At 43.0% G+C, this 21434-nt stretch overlaps 1 protein-coding gene and 1 pseudogene across 5 annotated transcripts in view; one reads left to right on the forward strand and one right to left on the reverse strand.

Annotated features, from left to right (window-relative positions):
* Positions 1 to 21434, forward strand: part of LOC118150262 (interferon-induced transmembrane protein 3-like) — a 144229-nt pseudogene that overhangs the window by 10917 nt on the left and 111878 nt on the right. Inside the window, exon 2 of the transcript XR_013531071.1 lies at positions 18951 to 19061. The product of XR_013531071.1 is annotated as an interferon-induced transmembrane protein 3-like (transcript). The remainder of the gene's footprint in view (positions 1 to 18950; positions 19062 to 21434) is intronic.
* The window catches only part of LOC103789779 (uncharacterized), a 105994-nt gene that overhangs the window by 6576 nt on the left and 77984 nt on the right, over positions 1 to 21434 (reverse strand). For 2 of the 4 annotated variants that reach the window (XM_054250139.2, XM_054250140.2), the window contains exon 6: positions 15670 to 15733. The exons of 1 other annotated variant lie outside the window; for it this stretch is intronic. In XM_054250139.2, the coding sequence (XP_054106114.1) occupies positions 15682 to 15733 (52 nt within the window). In that variant the 3' untranslated portion in view covers positions 15670 to 15681. Of the gene's footprint in view, positions 1 to 10857; positions 15734 to 21434 lie in introns of those variants that run through there. One more of the 4 variants, XM_078360660.1, reaches the window with a different exon arrangement.

A 21434-nucleotide genomic window follows, 5' to 3' on the forward strand; every position in this document is an offset into this window, starting at 1 on the left:
AAAAATATTGAATGAAAAATGAAAAATGTTGAGTCTTTGTACTTGGGATAAGACTAGTTTATGGGCCGGGCGCGGTGGTTCACGCCTGTAATCCCAGCACTTTGGGAGGCCAAGGCGGGTGGATCACGAGGTCAAGAGATCGAGACCATCCTGGTCAACAAGGTGAAACCCCGTCTCTACTAAAAATACAAAAATTAGCTGGGCATGGTGGTGCATGCCTGTAATCCCAGCTACTCAGGAGGCTGAGGCAGGAGAATCGCTTGAACCAGGGAGTCAGAGGTTGCGGTGAGCTGAGATTGCGCCACTGCACTCCAGCCTGGCAACAAAGTGAGACTCCGTCTTAAAGAAAAAAAGTAGTTTACACACCACAGTTACAAATGTTATAATAATCCGTATTTTCCTCTTTACTGTTACTAGTGAATTTTGAACCTTCAGGTAGTTATTTATTGCTCATTAATGTCCTTTTCTTTCTTATTGAAGTTTCCCTTTAGCATATCTTGTAGGACTGGTCTGGTATTGATGAAATCCCTCAGCTTTTGTTTTTCTGGGAAAGCCTTTAATTTTCCTTCATGTTTGAAGGACATTTTCACTGGATATACTATTCTAGGGTAAAAGTATTTTCCTTCAGCACTTTAAATATGTATTGCCACTCTCTCCTGGCCTCCAGATTTCCCCTGAGAAGTCTGCGGTCAGATGTACTGGAGCTCCATTGTATGTTACTTGTCTCTCTCATCTTGCTGCTTTAGGATCCTCTTTATCCCTGAATGCCTTGAGGTCGTCTTTGGGTTAAGTCTGCTTGGTGTCCTACAACCTTCTTGTACTTGGATACTGATCTCTCTCTGGTTTGGGAAGTTCTCTATTATCACTTTGAATAAATTTTCTACTACCTTTTTTTTTTAACCTCCTCTTTAAGGCCAATAACTCTTAGATTTGTCCTTTTGAGGCTATCTTCTAGATCCTGTGGGTGTGTACGTTTCTTATTCTTTTTTCTTTAGTCTCCTGACTCTGTATTTCCAAAGAGCCTGTCTTCAAGCTCACTAATTCGTTCTTGTTTATCAGTTCTGCTGTTAGAGGAGTCTGCTGCATTCTTCAATAAGCCAGTGGCATTTTTCAGCTCCAGAATTTCTGCTTGATTTTTAATTATTTCAATCTCTATGTTAAATTTATCTGACAGAATTCTGAATTCCTTTTCTGTGTTATCTTGAATTTCTTTTAGTTTCCTCACAACATCTATTTTGAATTCTGTCTGAAAGGTCACATACCTGTTTCCCCAGGATTGGTCCCTGGTGCCTTATTTAGTTCATTTGGTGAGGTCATGTTTTCCTGGGTGGTGTTGATGCTCGTAGATGTTCTTTGGTGCCTGGGCATTGAAGGGTTGGGTATTTATTGTAGTCTTCGCTGTCCTGGCTTATTTGTAGCTGTCCTCCTTAGGGAAGGCTTTCCAGATATCTAAGCTATATCTGCTTTAGGGGGCACTCCAAACTCAGTAATGCTGTGGTTCCTGCACACGCATAAAAGCACTGCCTTGATGGTCTTGGACAAAATCTGGGAGAATTCTCTGGATTACCAGGTAGATACTATTGATCTCTTTATTTATCATCTCCCAAACATAGTTTTTTTCTCTCTCTCTGTTCTGAGTCACTCAAGGCTGAAGGTGGAATGACACCAGCACCCCTGTGGCCGCCATCATGATGACTGCACTGGGTCAGACCTGAAGCCAGCACTGGGTCTTGCCAAAGGCCTGCTATAACCACTCCTTGGCTACTGCCTATTTCAATCACCACCTCTGGGGCTCTACAATCAGATGGCAAAGCCAGCCAGGCCTGTGTCCTTCCTTTCAGGGTGGCAAGGTCCCTCAAGCCCCAGGTGAGTTCAGAAGTGCTGTCTGGTAGTCAGGGATTACAGTAAAAAAAAAAAAAACAAAAAAACCTTAGAAGGGGCCGGGCGCGGTGGCTCAAGCCTGTAATCCCAGCACTTTGGGAGGCCGAGGCGGGTGGATCATGAGGTCAAGAGATCGAGACCATCCTGATCAACATGGTGAAACCCCGTCTCTACTAAAAATACAAAAAATTAGCTGGGCATAGTGGCGCGTGCCTGTAATCCCAGCTACTCGGGAGGCTGAGGCAGGAGAATTGCCTGAACCCCGGAGGTGGAGGTTGTGGTGAGCCGAGATGGCGCCATTGCACTCCAGCCTGGGTAACAAGAGTGAAACTCCGTCTCTAAAAAAAACCAAAACCCTTAGAAGTCTACCTTGTATCCTATTGTATTGTGGCTTGGCTGAGCTGGCGCTCAAACCATACAAGTTCTTCCCTTGAAAGGCACAGGAACCTCCCCCCACCCTAAGCCACAAGGAGTTCTGTCAGAGTACTGCTGATGTTCCCTTAGGGCCAAATGTCTCTTAAGTCAGCTTGTCATGAATGCTGCCTCTTCAGGGAAGTGGGCTCCCCTGTAGCCCAGGACAGGTCCAGAAATGCCATCAGAGTCAAGTTCTAGAATCAGGGGCCCCAGGAGCTTGCTTGTTGCTCTGTCTCCCTGTGGCCATGCTGCTGCCTAAGGTGCAAGACAGAGTCTCCTTACTTTTCCCTCTGCTTTTCTCAAGCAGGAGTTTTGCTCTGTAGCCATTATAGCTGGTCATGTGCTGAGTCTCACCTGAAGCCAGCAAGTCTCAGAGGCCCACCCAAGGCCCTTGATGTAGTAGTACCTGGATATTGCTGCTGGTTATTAAGGGTCCAAGGGCTCTTCAGTTAACAGATGATGGATGCTGGCAGGACTGGGTCCTTTCCCTTCAAGGCAGCAGATTCCCTTCTGGCCCAAGGTGTGTCTAGAAATGTCTGGGAGCTAGGCCCTGTAACAGGAGCCTTCTGATTCTGACCAGTGCCATATCCTGCTATGGCTGGGCTGGTATCCAAGATGTAAGCCACAGCCCACCCTGATTCTGGGTCCTACCTCAAGTGGAAGTGCTCTCTTTTGGAGGGGACAGCTGTGCAGCCTGGGGTTGAGGGCGGGCTGATGCCATATGTCACTGCTCCTCCCTGCCCCCTGTCAGTTCACTGTCTCTGGGCCTAATTCAGCACTAGGACTAGCCTAAGAGTTGCAGTCCTTACGGCCTAGATGGCCTTTCAACTTGACTTAGAGAGTCAGAAGCTGCAGCCCTCAGCAATGAGGTTCAGACCACTGGGATCAGCAGTTCCCCTCTGGCTGAGGCTGGTTTAAATGCTCCCTCCGCGGGCAGGTATCAGCTGAAATTGGTCTGGTTTTCTTTCCTTTCTGCTCTAATAGGACAGCACTGAGTTGAGTGCCTCACAATTGCTGTGTTCTCCCTCCTACAGCACCTAGAGGTGCTCTCTGCATTGTGCCGCTGCCACTGAGGGTGGGAGAGGGGACTGTCGGCAATTCAGGACTGTGTTTTAAATCACTTCAGTGCCTCTTTCAGCGATATGAAGTTAAAACCAGGTACTATGTGAGTGCTTACCCGATTTTTGGTTTGTATGAAAGTGTTGGTTGTTTTTTTTCCTGTGTAGATAGTTGTTAATTTGGTGTCTTTGCAGGGGGATGATCGGGGAGCCTTCTATTCTGCCATCTTGCTCTGCTCTCTCTCTATAGTTTAAAATATCTGAGGTATGTTAGGCAAGGTCTCATCTTGTTCTTCAGAAAGCTGAACTGTTTTTGTCCATTATTGCTGTAGCGTTTTGAATGTGTATCACTACACACCTCAGAATGGTTAAACTCCAAAATACACCACCAAATGCTTCCAAAGATGCAGAACGAAGGAACATTCATTTCTGTGGTAATTCAAATGGCAGAGGTTGCAGTGAGCTGAGATTGCACCACTGCACTGCAGCCTGGGTGACAGAGCAAGACGCTGTCTCAAAAAAAAAATCACACAGTGATCTCATTTCACACAAACTAGATAGGCAAAAATACATTATTCCATGTGATTGACATCATTGGAATTATCTACACGTGCAAGAATGGTGGGAGGGTCAGTTCATATACTCCGTTGGGACTTCGTGGCAATCTTCAAGTTGCTCAGAATCTAACACAGCAAGTCTTCTCTAATGTATAGAGAATTTACTACGCATAGGCAGTTGGGGACTTAAAGTATGATGAAAGCAGCATTTTCCATCAGAACAAAACACAGCACCCAGGCATGGTGGTTCATGACTGTGATCCCAGAACTTTGGGAGGACGAGGCAGGCGGATCACCTGAGATCGGGAGTTTGAGACCAGGTGACCAACATGGAGAAACCCTGTCTCTACTAAAAAAAAAAAAAACAGAATTAGCTGGACATGGTGCATGCCCGTAATCCCAGCTACTCAGGAGGCTGAGGCAGGAGAATTGCTTGAACCCGGAAGGTGGAGGGTTGTGGTGGGCTGAGATGGTGCCAGTGCACTCCAGCTTGGGCGACAGAGCAAAACTCTGTCTCAAAACAAACAAACAAAAAACACGCACACAAAAACCAACTAGAAAGGTTGAGCAAATTGGGTAGCCCAAGCCTCAGACACCAGTATGTGTTGAAACAACTGGAGGAAAATACCAAGGAGACAAGTATCCATGATTTCCTTTCATAGAAAGTGCAAAAGAGGCAAACCGAAGCAAAACATTGTTTGGTGATAAAATAATGGCATAGCCATAAAGAATATCCACAAAATTATGGGCAGTGTTCACCTCTGGGGACAGGAGGACAACAAAGTCAAGGTGAAGTGGCACTGGAGACAGGACATACCCAAGGTCTGTTCATTCTGTGAGTGCCCACGCTACAAAATTGTATAATTTTGTAGTTAGGATTAAAGATAAAACATTCTATGCGTCCTATGTGTGTTAGATGGAGTTTCACTCTGTTGCCCAGGCCGGAATGTAGTGGTGTGGTCTTGGCTTACTGCAAAAGCTTGGCCTCCCAGGTTCAAGTGATTCTCCTGCCTCAGCCTCCCAAGTAGCTTGCATTAAGGGCATGTACCACCACACCTGGCTAACTTTGTATTTTTAGTAAAGATGGGGTTTGTCCATGTTGGTCAGGCTGGTCTTGAAATCATGACCTCAAGTGATCCGCCCGCCTCGGCCTCCCAAAGTGCTGGGATTACAGGCATGAGCCACTGCACCTGGCCAGTATGCTGTATTTCACTACAAAAATATAATTCAGCTGGGTGTGTTGGCTCATGCCAAGGCAGGATGTTCACTTGAGGCTGGGAGTTCAAGAACAATCTGGGCAACATAGTAAGACCCCTATCTCTACCAATAAAATAAAATGTCATTTTAAAATATAAATATGTAATTCTTTAAGCATGAAAAATCATCATTATTTTTTTTTGAGATGGAGTCTCATACTGTTGCCTGGGCTGGAGTGCACTGGTGCAATCTCGACTCACTATAACCTCTGCCTCCTGAGTGCAAGCCATTCTCCTATCTCAGACTCCTGAGTAGCTGGCTAATTTTTTGTATTTTTAGTAGAATTGGGTTTCACTGTGTTGGCCAGGCTGGTCTCGAACTCTTGATCTCATGATCCGCTCGCCTCAGCCTCCCAAAGTGCTGGAATTACAGGTGTGAGCCACCACGCCTGGCCAATAATTTTCAAATATTTTGCCATGTTTTCTAACTACCTCCCCAGTTCTTATTTCACTGCCTTAGTTCAGTGCAGATTTTTAAGTGTTTTAGACTGCACCTATTGCTATTCACCTTGATTTCAGCAAGCAATGACTAGTAAAAGAATGGAAACATACTCAATGTTTATTTAGAGAGAACTGGCTACGTAAACTTCCATCTTTGAAAAAATATATTGAAATATTTTAGGGGAGACAGGTTATCTCTGTTGCCCAAGCTGGAAGTATAGTAGCACATGGTTCACTGCAGCCTTGAACTCCTGGGTTCAAGTGATCCTCCCAAGTAGCTGAGACGACAGGCATGTGAGCCACCACAACTGGCTCAACTTCATCATCTTGGGAACCTTTCTAAGAATTAGGGGAGGCACCAGTGGATATGAAAAAAGCTGCAGGATTTATTTTCAAATGAACAAAAAAGCAAAGTCTGTAAACCATATTGCCTTTTATAGCGATAAAATAAAAATATGTAGTTTAAATTGCTTTTTATGTGAATGCTGAACAGACAAGAAAAAGTTATCTCTGGGAACCTGAGGCCACTAGACACAAATGCTAGAGGAGATGCTAAGAGCGAGCCTTCAGTAGACTACTTCTAAATCTCAGGCTTAGGTGTGTGTATGTGTAGAGACAAGATCTTGTCATGTTTCCTAGGCTGGTCTAGAACTCCTGGCCTCAAACGATCCTTTGGCCTTGGCCTCCCAAACAGATGAGTCACTGTGCCCAGCCTCAGGTTGAATTTTTGAATCCTGACATTCACTATAAACAATTATTAAAGAAAATTTGCATTAACTATATTTTAATAGCTCATAAATCAAATGACTTTTAACAGGAAACCAGTTCTCTGTTACAATCCTATAACACAGTTTTGTAAAGTGAGAAATACATTTTTACAAACCATAAAATATTGTTTTGCACATAAAGATGGGAGCAGTGGACACTGGGCACTGCTGGAGGGGGTAGGGGTGGTGGAGTGTGAGGGCTGAGGGACTGCCTGTTGGGTGCTGTGCTCACTGCCAGGATGACTGTGACACCCTCAGTGTCACAGTGTTCCCATGTGATAGAACTGTACATGTACCCCTTGAATCTAAACTAAAAGTTGAAATTATTAATAAATAGAAATGTATATTTTTGTGATATGATTCCTGATGTTCATGAGATGTGGGTTTGTGTATTCCATCCCAGGAATCGTTAAAAAATAAATGTTAACAAAAACATTTTTATCACTTGAGCTCAGTGGTTCAAGACCAGCCAGGGCAACAAAGTAAAACCCCATCTCTACAAAAAAATTAAAAATTAGCCAGGCATGGTGGCATGTGCCTGTCTGTAGTCCCAGCTACTTGGGAGGCTAAAGCAGGAGGATGGCTTAGGGCCTGGGAGGCAGAGATTGCAGTGAGGTGAGATTGTGCCACTGCACTCTAGCTTGGGCAGCAGAGTGAGATGTGTCTCAAAAAAAAAAAAAAAACGAAAAAAATAATTTTAAACATTTGGTTTGTAAGTACAATTACAAGTGATACTGCAGGTTGTACTGCCATCACATATCAACCTGCAGGGCATTTTGTTTGATATGGGCAGAATATTATGGCATTTGGACTGCATAACAGCATGAGGAGCTTCACTAATCCACTCCCCAGCGAAACATGTGAGTTACTTTAAAACAACCATTTAAAACCCCTGGAAGTCATCCTAAAGGCAAATGGCCAGTGAGGAAATCTATTCAAGAGAATCTGTGAAAATTCTGTAAGAAATGTGAGTTTGTGGTATTTAAACCCTTACTGTTCCCCAGTCCTGCAACCCCCCATCCTTACCTCAGTAGGGTGAACACTTCACTCCAGACTGTGTAGCCAATGACACAAGGTCCTCTGTTTCCCCAGTGTAAGAGTTAAAGAGGAAAGAGGCTGAGAGCGACGGCTCATGCCTGTAATCTTAGCACGTTGGGAGGCCGAGGTGGGCAGATTGCCTGAGCTCAGGAGTTCAAGACCAACCTGGGCAACACAGTAAAACACTATCTCTACTAAAATAAAAAAATTTAGCCAGGTATGGTGGTGGTGTGTACCTATAATCCCAGCTATTCAGGAGGCTGAGAAAGGAGAAGCACTTGAACCCGGGAGGCAGAGGTTGCAGTGAGCCGAGATTGCACCACTGCACTCCAGCCTGGGTGACAGAGTGAGACTCCGTTTAAAAAAAAAAAAAAAAAAAAAAAAAGGCAAGAAACACAAAACATGGCTTGACTGTCAAAGACAGGTTTATTTTACAAAAAAACCTGAGAGAGGCTTCTGGCCGATTTTTGGTCAGGAGTGCTTTCTCTTACAGACTAGGAGTATATATTGGTTTTAGGGTGAGGGGGCTTATTATGAGTTTGGAATGTTTCTGTGTTAGGGAGAAGTTTGTAGTGGGGTTGGAAAGTCTCTGGGCAGAGGGGAGGTTATCTTGGGTCTGACATCTTTCCAGCAGGAGAGGGGTTTTTCCGAGGCTGGCATGTCTCTGGTTGGGGAGGAGTTTGGAGTATTTCTGATTGGAGATGTTATTTGTGGTTTATGGTCATGCTGACTTAGCCCAATGGCTAACCCTCCTGTGAGGGTTAGGGGGCCCCCTTTGGATTTAGGCGGTTTTTGACTAAGGTGAATTTTTAAATGAAGTGGTTGTCTATGATAGCAGTGCTCCTGCTCTGTCAATCCAGACCCTATAGTTAAAGGACAAGGGGCAGCATGTTCTTTCTGGCTACTTCCTGATGTCAAGGGGACAGAGTTCTCTGGTTTTGGGTTGACTCTAGGAGCAATGCCATCTATAGATGTTTTTGGGTAGCGGTCTGTGAAATGGCCATGATCCTGTCAAGATTGATTTTTTAATCACTGAAAACAGTTAATTAGGCAGGGTAGAACAGTAGTCCCAGGCATATTACTAGGACAAGGCCGAGGAATGGGATGACCCATGCTATGATTTTGTTCCCAAACCAACAATCTCTTTGGGGTTGCTTTGGTACTCCCTTAGCTTTTTAGCACTTTTTAAAAAGTTTTTTAGCAGCGCTTTCTATTAGGCCGGATTGGCTGATTGATAGAGAAACAATATACCTTACCTAATGAGAGGCAGAGGCACAGGTTTGGAAAGGCCTGTGTTATTTTCTGTTAGTAACCATTATTTCTGCTATAAGGATAACAATTGAAGTGCTATGGTAATTGAGATTCTCTGTCTGCCACTTGATCCTGAGGGTGCTACTGCAAACAGTAGAGTGAATAAAGCAATTCCACAAGGGTGGTGTAGTAAGTAATTTCCATCCAGAAGTTTTAACATTTGGCTTAAAAGGAGATCGAAATGACAACAAGTATTTGCTGACAAAGGGATGAGACTGAGTAGAATATTTCTCACTGGGTTACTTAGTTTTTAGGATTTTTAGCTTAAGATTTTCTATTTATTTCCTCCTGTGAGGTTTAGGGGGCTTAGGGGCAGCACCAGCTTAAACATTCGTTTTCAGTTTATAGGACTTTTAGAAGGCACAGCATATTTTGGAAACTTGTAGCCAGAAAAATTAGAATTTAATTTGAACAGAAAATAGTAAAAATTAAAAAAAATTAGAATTTAAGAACAGGTATGCTATAGTTTTTGAAACATAATTTTCTCTCTCAAGTTTACTATTCTCATTAAAAGACAGACCTCTTGAACACCAAACTGGGAAGGAAAGGGTGATTTATGCAGCCGGGTGCAAGGTGGCATAGTTGCCTAACAGTCAAGCTTGAGCTCAGAAGACAAAGTCCCTGCCCTTTTAAAGGCTTACACCTCTAGAAGTTACAGGTGAAAGGGCCTTGGGCTTACCACTCTAATTTATATGTGAAAGGGTCTTGGGCCATGGAGTAGGTGTGGGGCATAGTGACTTAGGTGGCGGTTTGATCTTAAGTAAAAACAATGCTTTCCGGAAAGATTCCTCCACACCATGCCTGTGATCTACAGGAGGGCCATTAAGGTGGTGCCCAGTCTGCCAGTCTTTACTTCTCCTACTGAAATGCAATGTGGAAGTCAAGGGGGGGATGGTCTTAGATGCTTAAGGGTGATTAAGGATCTCCTACCTCACTAAGATTGATTTGCTTTATTATATTCTATTATACTTGGCTTATTTGCTATATAGGCCTTTTAAATTGGCTTTGATGAAACTTTGTTTCATAGAAGGAATCTGAGGTAACACCTTTTTAAAGCCCAGCCATGGATCTGTACCATCAAGTACTTATGAGCTGGATGAATTCCTCTTCTAAGGTTCCAAGATAACTTGGGGTTCCCAGCCTGTCAGAAAGTGTCATTCTTTGTTTACCACACATCGGAAACCCGTACCAGAACTGTGTACACAAAATCTGAGGCTAGCTTTTCAAGAACTTTATTGGCTCCGTGAGTCAATTTTTTTTTTTTTTTTTTTTTTGAGATGGAGTTTCGCTCTTGTTACCCAGGCTGGAGTGCAATGGCGTGATCTCGGCTCACCGCAACCTCCGCCTCCTGGGTTCAGGCAATTCTCCTGCCTCAGCCTCCTGAGTGGCTGGGATTACAGGCACGCGCCACTATGCCCAGCTAATTTTTTGTATTTTTAGTACAGACAGGGTTTCACCATGTTGACCAGGATGGTCTTGATCTCTTGACCTTGTGATTCACCCGCCTAGGCCTCCCAAAGTGCTGGGATTACAGGTGTGAGCCACTGCGCCTGGCTCTATGAGTCAAATTTGATTGCTTAAAGGCTAGCACACCGTTTCAGTTAAAGCCTTGGTAAAATAACCAGTTTTTCCAATTGTGTCCTGTTACAAAAGAAAACAGATTCTTATTGCACTTATGCAAATAACTATACTACCGTAACTTAAGAATACTTACAGATAGTTTCTAAATTCTGGAGTAAATCAGGTAGAGAGAAATAACTATGCTCCAAATTTTGTTCATGGGAGTATGACTAAATTGTTAAAAGCTATCAATAGCTCAAAAACTTCTTGGACTTTGAAAAGCAAAACAAATGATTAGCAATATTTTAAGCAATACATTAAAAAGATCACTCCAGGCTGGGTGCAGTGGCTCACTCCTGTAATCCCAGGACTTTGGGAGGCCGAGGTGGGTGGATCAACTGAGGTTCTGAGTTTTGAGACCAGCCCGGCCAATGCTGGCTACCAGCCCAACCCTGTTCGTGGGTGCCCTTAGTCCTGGCGGTGATGAGGGATTGAGAAAAGGAAATAAAGACAAAGACACAAGAGTAGAATTTTAGAGCATGGGTAACACAAGCATCCGGACTGCATTGACTCCAAGTTCTCATTTCCACAGGTTTTATTAGGTGCACACAGTTGTTAATTGAGAGGTGGGGGAGCAGGGAAGGTGATCAAGGGAGGCCTTGAGACTATAGTAGAAGGCTTTGAAACTAACGTGGGTCAAGATAGCCAGGGGGAGAGGTGTGGTCTGCAGTACTGAGTAGCAGATGTGTTTCTGAGGCAAACCTAGAACACTGAATTCTACCATCGGTTGCTATCAAGTTGTTGCATCAGAAGCACAGTGGATAAGGCACCTTATCCTCCAGGTCTGACCACACCCACTGCATCAAGGGGCTTTTTATCTCCCAAGCATTTCGGACACAGAGCAATCAAAATTACTCAATATTCTGAGAACCTAGGCAGAGTCTGTGGTGTTCCAATATCTCTGCCCTGCAAGGCTTTTCTTCCTCGCAAGCTCCCGTCTGCAAAGATCCTCCTGGATCCTGTGAGCAGAGGTCACCTCCCTTCTCAGAGATCTTACATGAGCCCTCTTTACAAGACCCTCATGCCACCTCCATGTTCAAAAGGCATTCATGGGACCAAAGCAGTATTTCCTGCTCTGCAGCCACCCCGTGGTGTTCCACAGTTTCACGGCGCTCTCAGATGGTCTTTACCTTAGGCCTCCTGTTGCTGCTTGATTTCTGCTTTACTGAATCAATAATTGATATGGCTTAGTTTGGGGTATAAACTTCAGTGTACAATAAGCATAGCAAGCTTATAATTTTTAACTAGAAATAGCATAGGTTTGCCCCTGGCCATCTTGACCCACAGGGTCTTGACCCCATCTCTACTAAAAATACAAAAATTAGCCAGGTATGGTGGCACATGCCTGTAACCCCAGCTACTTGGGAGGCTGAGACAGGAGAATTGCTTGAACTCAGGATGTGGAGGATGCAGTGAACAGAGATTGCACCACCACACTCCAGCCTGGGCTACAGAGCAAGACTCTGTCTCAAAAGAAAAAGAAAAAAAAATCACTCCAGTCTCCTATAGTTTAGCTCATGCAGTTAATTCCTGTTCTGATTGATATTAACATTTTAGCTTTTTAAGACTTCTGAACATTTTCCTCTATTCTGATGTCATCATTTTCAAAGTTATCAGAAACCTGCATTCAAGAGCACCTGTCAGAGCTGTATAGCTGATTATAAAACTACCTTTTTAAAGAGGACCAAAACAAGACAACAATTGTTTGTGGATGACAAAAAGTTTTAGGACAGGCCAGGTGTGGTGGCTCACACCTGTAATCCCAGCACTTTAGGAGGGCTGAGGTGGGCAGATCACTTGAGGTCAGGAGTTTGAGACCAGCCTGGCCATTACAGTGATATCCCATCTCCACTAAAAATACAAAAATTAGCTGGGCATGCTGGCAGGTGCCTGTAATCCAAGCTACTCTGGAGGCTGAGGCAGGAGAATCACTTGAACCCAGGAAGTAGAGGTTGCAGTGAGCTGAGATTGCACCACTGTACTCCCGCCTGGGTGATAAGAGCAAAAATCCTTTAAAAAAACAAAAAAGTTTTAGGATAACCATAAAGACACAATTGAGAAGGATATCTGTTCCTCTGTGGCACATAATATTTTGAACCTAACAATTATAATTATTATACACTAAGATATATGAGAATTATAGGAATCTCCCATAACTTTGGAACACATACATATTTACACAACTATAGCCCAAAGAAAGCCAAACACCATTTTGTACTTAACAATGCTTCCTGTATGATTTTATACCAAATAAGCCAAATTTTACCTTTATATTAGTGTACTATTAATATTAAACTCCATTTTTAATAAAACCATGTAGATGCATTTACCCAATTTTAATGTTTGACCAAAAGGTAAGATTTTTATAGACACTTTTAATCCTTTACAATTTTCATTAAAAAGCAGCTTAGTGCTTTAAGAGAAACCCATTGTGCTTTTTTTTGAGACAGCATTTCGCTCTTGTTGCCCAGGCTAGAGTGCAATGGCACAATCTCTGCTTACTGCAACCTCCACCTCCTGGGTTCAAGCGATTCTCCTGCCTCAGCCTCCCAAGTAGATGGGATTATAGGCATGCACTACCACACCTAATTTTGTATTTTTAGTAGAGACGGGGTTTCTCCATGCTAGTCAGGCAGGTCTCAAACTCCTGACCTCATGTGATACACTCACCTCAGCCTCCCAAACTGGTGGGATTACAGGTGTGAACCACTGCACCCTGTGCTTTTATTTTTTATTTTTGTGCTTTTTTGTGTGTGCTTTTATTTTAATGCTCAATTTACAGAAAAACTGGATAACACCCTTCAACTTTAGCCAATATGTTTACACACAGAATTTCCTTTACAATTAACCTTCCAAAACTTGCTTAAACCTTCAAAGCAATTCTGTAACCTTTTAATATAGGTATAAATCCACATTCTTATGCCTCCTTATAATCTATTTACCAAAAGTATATTTTACTTTCCTTAAACAGTTTGCACATAAGCTGTTTCTTCAGTAGTTTCAAATACATGTTACACTGTTAACTTTTGTTGAAAACCTTGGACCTAGACAGAAGTACAGATAAGGTCTGGCTTATTCCAGCATTTAACTCTATGTATCCTAAGTTTTATCTAACTGTAAAGCAGGCAAAGAGTACTGACATTTTATAAAGTAGTAAGGAGGCCTAATCACTTTTAAATTGTACATTTCTTGCACTAAATTCCCTTTTATAAAATTTTCATGACTTTCACAGACAATCTCTGACATGCCTCAACTTTCTGACTTGATGTAAACATTCCTCTCTAAGCAACCAGTTAATTTACTTTAGGACAAAAGTTTACCATATAAAAATTTTTAAATATATATTATCTTTTCTTTATTATCAAAGATAACAGTCCTTTCCCAAAACAAACTGCCTTCATGCCTGTGGACTAGACTGCCTAAGGCCACAAGATTAGAAGTCAGGATACTAAATAGCTTAGATACAACTATTTTCATTAATCCAATATTAATCTTTATTAAAAAAATTACACAAGCAAAGATTTTGTTTGAGCTGAGTTATAGTTTTGTTTTGAGATCTTATAGTATTTGGCAGAGGTAGGAATAAAATTACTTGATTAATAAATGCAAACAAAAATGTATGCTGTCAACTCTTAAAACACTTCTCACTTTACTGTATCAGTAAGTTGTAAAGATTAACATCACGTGAACTGAAAGGTCCCACAGCTTTTACTTTTCCCATAAAAATATTTAAGTGCTTATTATTTTTTTGGCCGATTAGAGCTCCTTTAATAGACATTGCACACATAACACATATAGAGCCACACAGACAATCACAAGATTAAGTAGTTATAAGATTTTTTCCTACTAATTTCTCAATTGGATTATTGGCCTTTGGGTGGGGCTCTTTAAGAACAGGGCTAGGAAAAGAGTTTCCAGGGCCTAATAAACAAGAAGACAAAGATTTTGAGAGGTATGTATTCACCTTTAATTCCAGGGGTTCCATAAGGAAAACAGATTTTTCCCAAAACAGGATCTGTGGAAAACCTTTTCTGTTTTCCCAGGTCACCAGACATCATTCTTAGGGTCTTTCATACATGCACCAAGAGTGGCAAGACAGAGTGGAGAAAAGTAATTCTTACCAGTTAACTGGGAAGAAACCTTTTCCAGGACACCAGGAAAGCAAGATTTATGAAGAGAAGCCTTTGAATATACACACAGCTTGGGGGAGGGAGAGACCTGGGGAGGTTTTTCATTAAGAAAGATTTTATGAGAGGTGCAAGCTTGACACAGGGAGGGTTGGGATTTAAGGCGAAGCAGGAATGGCGAGAAACCAATCAAACACTAAAGTGAAGAAGGAAGTGGCTTTTTATTTTGCTGGGAGCTGGGGGGAGGCTATAGCCTCATTTACCGAGCTCCCCAAGAAGCAGCTTCTCTCCCCTTTTATAGGCTTACAATGCTAAAGGGGAAACTGAAGTGAAACTATGTCATTGTGTGTTTGTTGGATGTCCAACCTTACAATCTTTTGGCTTTACTGATTTGCTAATTCATATGCAGTGTGAATGGGGACCAGCGGGGGAGGGGGCTTACAGAGACAAGACAAAGGCAGTAAACTATTAGTTGGCAAAGGTGTTTCCAGGAGTGAGCCTGGGCTGTGCAGACATGGAGGCGTGACCCAGTGCCGGGCTCCAGCTGGTAGGGATAACATTCATTTGCAACTCTTTCAAGGCTTACAGATAGCAGAGATGCTGGGAACCGAAAAGGGAGTCATCTTCCCAAATCTTTGGTATTTTTTTTTTTTTCACCCTCCTTCCCATCTGGAGGGGAGGGGAAGGAGGAGGTGGAGACCAGGAAACAGGAGGTGAGGGGGTCTCCCCTCTAAGTCTGAATATAGAGAACCTCTTGCCATTTGCTATTCCTGGTTATAAAGTTGTTAAGGTTCCTGAGAATATGCAATTTAAAGGTGTCATTTTGAGGCTATGAGCTGTCATTATCTAATGTGTATTGGGGCCCTGGCCATATTACAATAAAAGACTAAATGCTTAAGCCAGGTTTGGCAAGGTTGTGAAGAAGACAGCAAAGTGGACAGGGCATAGGAATGTGGGATTGTTTGGCACCCATGTGGACTGGTGAGAAGAATCTGAGGGTGTCTGTTTTAGTTCTAGGCATCCCCAGACAAAAGACAGAGAGGTGGAGTCCTCTTTCTAAATAGGACAGTCAAGCTCAGAAGAAACTGGGTGTCCCCAAGATTTCCTTTAGCTTAGTCCCAGTGATCCTCTAAGGACCAAGACTGCAGACCTGACTTTTCCTGGGTACCATGAGAAAGACAGGGGAAGGCAGATCTTACTAGTAGGCTGAATTAGTGTCCAACGTTGGCTGTTCTGGTTGGAATCGGCAAAGGGCCTCTCGGACTGCAGCCGCACAGGGAAGAGAGAGAGAGAAATGGGAGAATAAGGGCAAAGTGAACTGAGAGAAAAGACAGGGCAACTGGCCAGAGACCCTCAGGATGAGCTGCCGTTGCCCACTGCTTCCTAGTTGCAAGAGCGCCTGTGCCCCCAGCATCCGTCCTGAGTTTTGGCACAAAATGTAAGAGTTAGCAAAAGAGGAAAGAAACATGAAACACCTTGACAATCAAAGACAGGTTTATTTTAGAAAAAAATCTGAGGGGCTTCTGGTTGATTTTGGACAGGAGCACTTTCTCTTGCAGACTAAGAATGTATATTGGTTTTAGAGGGGGGGGGATTACAAGCTTGGAATGTTTTGGTGTGGGGGAGAAGTTTATGCTGGGGTTGGAATGTCTCTGGGCAAGTGGCAGGGGGCGGGTTATCTCAGGGCTAGCATCTTCCTGGGTGGAGGGGGTTATCTTGGGGCTAGCATGTCTCTTGTTGGGGAGGACTCTGGAATGTTTCTGGTTGGAGATGTTATTTTGTGGTTTATGGTCATGTTGACCTTAGCCATTAGGCTGATGCCCTTTGGATTTAGGCGGTTTTTTATTAAGGTGAATTATAAAATGGGTGTTTGTACACGATAGCAGTGCTCCTGCTCTGTCACCCAGCTTCTAGTCAGGTTTTTTCCTAGGAAGGGCAAGACTTTGGCTTTTCTCATCTTACCTCCACCTACCCATTACTGAAGTTACATCCTGTGTAGTACGTTAGAAAAGTGGGGACCTGGTTTTTGTACTCAGCTCCTACTGACCGGAGGTTCTACTGTGAGCATGGGGTGCTCAGACTACTAGGACACTGACCAACCTCACCTCAGCTCGTGAGGTGGTGGATCCATGCCAGGAGACAGGCCAAGACGACATCAGGCTCTTGTCCCTCCCTGCCTCTGAACACTCAGTTCCCAAATAGAAGATTACTCAGAAAGCAGCTTGCCAATGTTTCTACCCAAGCTTTAGAGCCCTGTCAGATTCTGCCTTCAGGTGGAAGAGAAGCAAGCTGTTGAACACATAGCTCCTAACCTCTTGCCAAACAGCACCCCATTCTCAATGCAGTGGAAATGGAGGTGAAATTCACAGGAGATTCATGGATTTAATGAAGATACAGCCTGCACTGTAGGCCAGCTAATTTGTGGAGAAAACTAGGGGAAAACACTGTTAGGAGAAGTCCATTAAGAGTCTAAACAAACACCTATTAAACACTGATCTCAGATAGTACTCTCAGAAAGAAGAGAACACATTTGGATTAATTTATAGGGCAAATTTGACCCTGGACTTTTTTGAGAACAGTAGAGCCATCAACCAGCAATTAGTGCAGTTTAACATCTGAGTGCTGTCCAAGAGAGGAACAGGATGGCTGCACGCAGAAACAAAGCTGAGCCACTTCTCCTCCCCAAGAGCATTCAGAGGCTTAAAGTTATGAGAAAGAAACTGACAGAGCTGGAGCATCTCTATGGTGGACGCTATAGTGGAAAAACAGCTGATCTAAAAATTCACCTTCATCACCGCCTAAATCCAAACAGCATCAGCCTAATAGCTAAGCTCAGCATGACCATAAACCAAAAATAACATCTCTGACCAAAAACATTCCAGACTCTTCCCCAGTCAGAGACATGCTAGTGCCAAGAGAGCTCTGCTCTGGCTGGGAAGATGCTAGCCCCAAGATAACCCTCATTCCTCCCAGAGATATTCCAACCCTGCCATCAAGTTTTCCCCACAGGTAAACATTCCAAGCTTGTAAGAAGCCCCCCCACCCTAAAACCAACATATATTCTTAGTCTATAAGAAAAATCACTCCTGGCCAAAATTGGCCAGAAGCCCCTCTCAGGTTATTTCTAAAATAAACCTCTCTTTAACACTAGGTATGCTTCTTTTCTCTCACAGAAATAGACTTCACCAAAACAGTCCCATCAGTCACTAAAAAAATAAAGCAAATAATAATAACAAGGCCTTGTAGAAACTGAACATACTCTGAGAGGATTCAGTATGTTATCAAAAATGTCCATTTTGCAACAAGTACAGCCCATGCATCAGGAAAAAGAAAAGCTGACAACAGAAACTGCCTGTGAGAAAAGATAGCAGATTTAATAGAAAAATGCGGCCGGGTGCAGTGGCTCAACCCTGTAATCCCAGCACTTTGGGAGGCCGAGGCAGGTGGATCACGAGGTCAAGAGATGGAGACCATCCTGGTCAACATGGCGAAACCCCATCTTTACTAAAAATACAAAAAATTAGCTGGGCATAGTGGCACGTGCCTGTAATCCCAGCTACTCACAGGAGGCTGAGGCAGGAGAATTGCCTGAACCCAGGAGGCGGAGGTTGCGGTGAGACGAGATCATGCCATTACACTCCAGCCTGGGTAACGAGTGAAAGTCCGTCTCAAAAAAAAAAAAAAAAAAAAAAATACTTCAATGTGTACATTATAAATGTGTTCACAGACTCAAAGGCATTCAGATTTGGCATCTAGCCGAAGGTTTCTCCACACCAACTATCTTATTTTCACAATCTTTCTACAATGACTTCTGTAAAAAATGACAAACCCATTGTTAGTGGTTCATTAATTAAACACTTAATAGGTTTTGAACGTACATTGCTACCAATATCATGGAAAGTGCAGGTTTTCTGCCATGTATGAATTGTTTGAAAGTAAATGCATTGATTACTCTGCAACAGGACTCCCCCATAGCTATTATAAAAATAGTAACATCCATATATAAAGTTTCTTAGTTCTGTTTCCAAATTAACTATTTTACAAATATTTCAACATCTATGTTACATTAAGTATATATTTTTGTTGAAAATTTTGTTTGAAAAATTGATAACACGCTAAGATTCCCCTCAAGGGACCTTTTTTTCCTCTTGAGAGTGCAAATCACCTTAGATTTCTCCTGGGGTTTTAGTATTGATCTTTAAGATCTTTAATGTTCTGGTTCTCCCATTTGTTTCCTAAAATGTAGACCCAGAAAAATCATTATCATTTAGAAAGTACGGAAAACTTACTGGATTGTAGGTTCATTGTACACTGCACCTACGCCTGAGCAATTCATGAAAATACTTCCTTTCTACATTCCAAATTTTGGAACAGCACTGATGGCCAAGAAACACTTGTTCTCTAATTGACTAAAAGAAAAACATATCCTCACTTACAGAATTCAAGTGCTGATGGCTTCCCATATCACATCTCTGTACAGATTCTTCAGGGAAAAACCCAGCAAAGCCCACTCCTCCTGGATGAAGTTCCAGCCACATCTTCAAAAACCACCAAGCCGTGACACATCCCAGATATGTGCAGAGGAGGACAGGTGAGACTGACCTCACTGGGGATCTAGACTCAATTCATGAGACTTCACATTGAAGCAGTGTCATCGTCTGGGGTAAATACCTGTAAAAGTCGTTGTCTTGTGGCCAGAGAAAACTAGGATCTGGAGACACCAAGAGTGAGGTTCCAAGCAGAAGTTTAATAGGCGAAAGAAAGAGATGAGCTCTCTCTGCTGCAGAGAGAGGCATCCCAGAAAAATGGGTTGCTGCTTTTGCAGTGAAATACAGAGTTTTATAGATGAACTTGAGGAGGCAGTGTCTGATTTACATAGGGCACAAAAGATTGGTCAGACCAGGTGTACCATTTGCATACCATGTGAGAATCTGGCCACCCCCACCCTAATCTTTTATTATGCAGATGGATTATCCACCTGGCTGGTGCCATGTTGCCTGTTCCTTTACTGTAAACATGGTGACAAAGAAAAGGGAAGATGAAGCTTCCAGGATGAACATGTATGACCCCCAGGTAGCCCTTTTCTGTTGGCACAGCTTTTGGCATTCATCTGTGCAAGATCCCAGCTCGCTTATCTGTGTTTGCAGCCTGATTTTTCAGGCTGCTCTCTGTTAGAAATGATTTGGGGGCTGCTTTTTGTTAAAAGGGAAGCCTTGCCAAGGACTCCTTTACCCTCACTATCTGCCTAAATAATTTCTTTCTAACTCTTGTATCAGCATGATTCTGTGGTCTCCAAACATTTAATCTACAGCTTGGTCAAACTTTCATTCTCTTGTCTATAATAACTTCCACACACAATTCTATGCTGCTAGGTGACCCCCAAATTTTTCTTTGTAGAACTGAACTCTAGTATCTGTCATAAAGTCCTACTACCGCCGGGCGCGGTGGCTCACGCCTGTAATCCCAGCACTTTGGGAGGCCAAGGCAGGTGGATCACGAGGTCAAGAGATCGAGACCATCCTGGTCAACATGGTGAAACCCCGTCTCTACTAAAAATACAAAAAATTAGCTGGGCATGGTGGCGCGTGCCTGTAATCCCAGCTACTCAGGGGGCTGAGGCAGGAGAATTGCCTGAACCCAGGAGGTGGAGGTTGCGGTGAGCCGAGATCACGAAGATCGTGCCATTGCACTCCAGCCTGGGTAACAAGAGTGAGACTGTCTCAAAAAAAAAAAAAGTCCTACTCCCTGGTGTGCAGAAGAGAGTTTTAATATTAGTGGTCCTGAGACTGCTTATCCTCTGAAATGGCTGTTCACAAAGCTTGACATTTACTAACCTATTAGGAATAATGAAATCAGTCAACTGTCAAAGTCTTCTAACCAACGCAGTGATGGCCTGTCTAATGCACATAAAGAATTTTCGAAATGTAATATTCCAGACAGCACAGTGTTGGCAGAGATCAAAGGAAAGGAGAATGTCTTCAATGGGCCAGCAATTTTACATTGTGCAAAACTGATTAATTTCAGAGGAGACATTGCACAATGAGCAGCAGAATCAAGAGCACCTTATTTTTATTTTTTTTTTGAGACGGAGTTTAGCTGGGACCACCATGCCTAGCTAATTTGTGTATTTTTAGTAGAGACGGGGTTTTACCTTGTTGACCAGGATGGTCTCGATCTCTTGACCTTGTGATCCACCCGCCTCAGCCTCCCAAAGTGCTGGGATTATACGTGTGAGCCACTGCGCCCGGCCCAAGAGCACCTTATTACATAGGACAGGGACAAACTTATATAATTAGGAAAATTTATCACCTCTACTTGATGGGCAAATCAATTTACTATAGACTTAATATAAAACATAAAACCAGAACGCTTTTTTTTTTTTGAGACATAGTCTTGCTCTTTTGCCAGGCTGGAGTGCAATGGCACGATCTAGGCTCACTGCAACCTCCATCTCCCGGGTTCCAAATGACTCTCCTGCCCCAGCCTCCTGAGAGCTGGGATTATAGGCACCCACCACCACACCTAGCTAATAGTAGAGATGGGGTTTCACCAAGTTGGCCAGGATGGTCTTGAAATCCTGACCTTGTGATCTGCCCATCTCAGACTCCCAAAGTGCTGGGATTTACTCTAATAAAAATGCAAACCATTAGCCAGGTGTGGTGGCACATGCCTGTAATCCCAGCTACTCAGGAGGCTGACAATTGCTTTAATCCAAGAGGCAGAAGTTGCAGTGAGCCGAAGTCATGCCACTGCACTCCAGTCTCAGCCTGGGAATAGAATGAGACTCTGTCTCAAAATAAATAAAAGAATAATAAAGAATAAAAGAGTAAGCAATGAAAAGAACATAGTGATAAATTTAAATGTATTCAAATTAGGAAGGTAAACAACAAAGAACAAAGTAGGAGAAAAATACCTGCAGTACATGCAATATAAAAGGATTAATTTGTAGAGTAAAAATGAACAC

The sequence above is a fragment of the Callithrix jacchus genome, chromosome 22 (genome assembly GCF_049354715.1).
Source record: "Callithrix jacchus isolate 240 chromosome 22, calJac240_pri, whole genome shotgun sequence".
NCBI classification, from domain to species: Eukaryota; Metazoa; Chordata; class Mammalia; order Primates; family Cebidae; genus Callithrix; species Callithrix jacchus.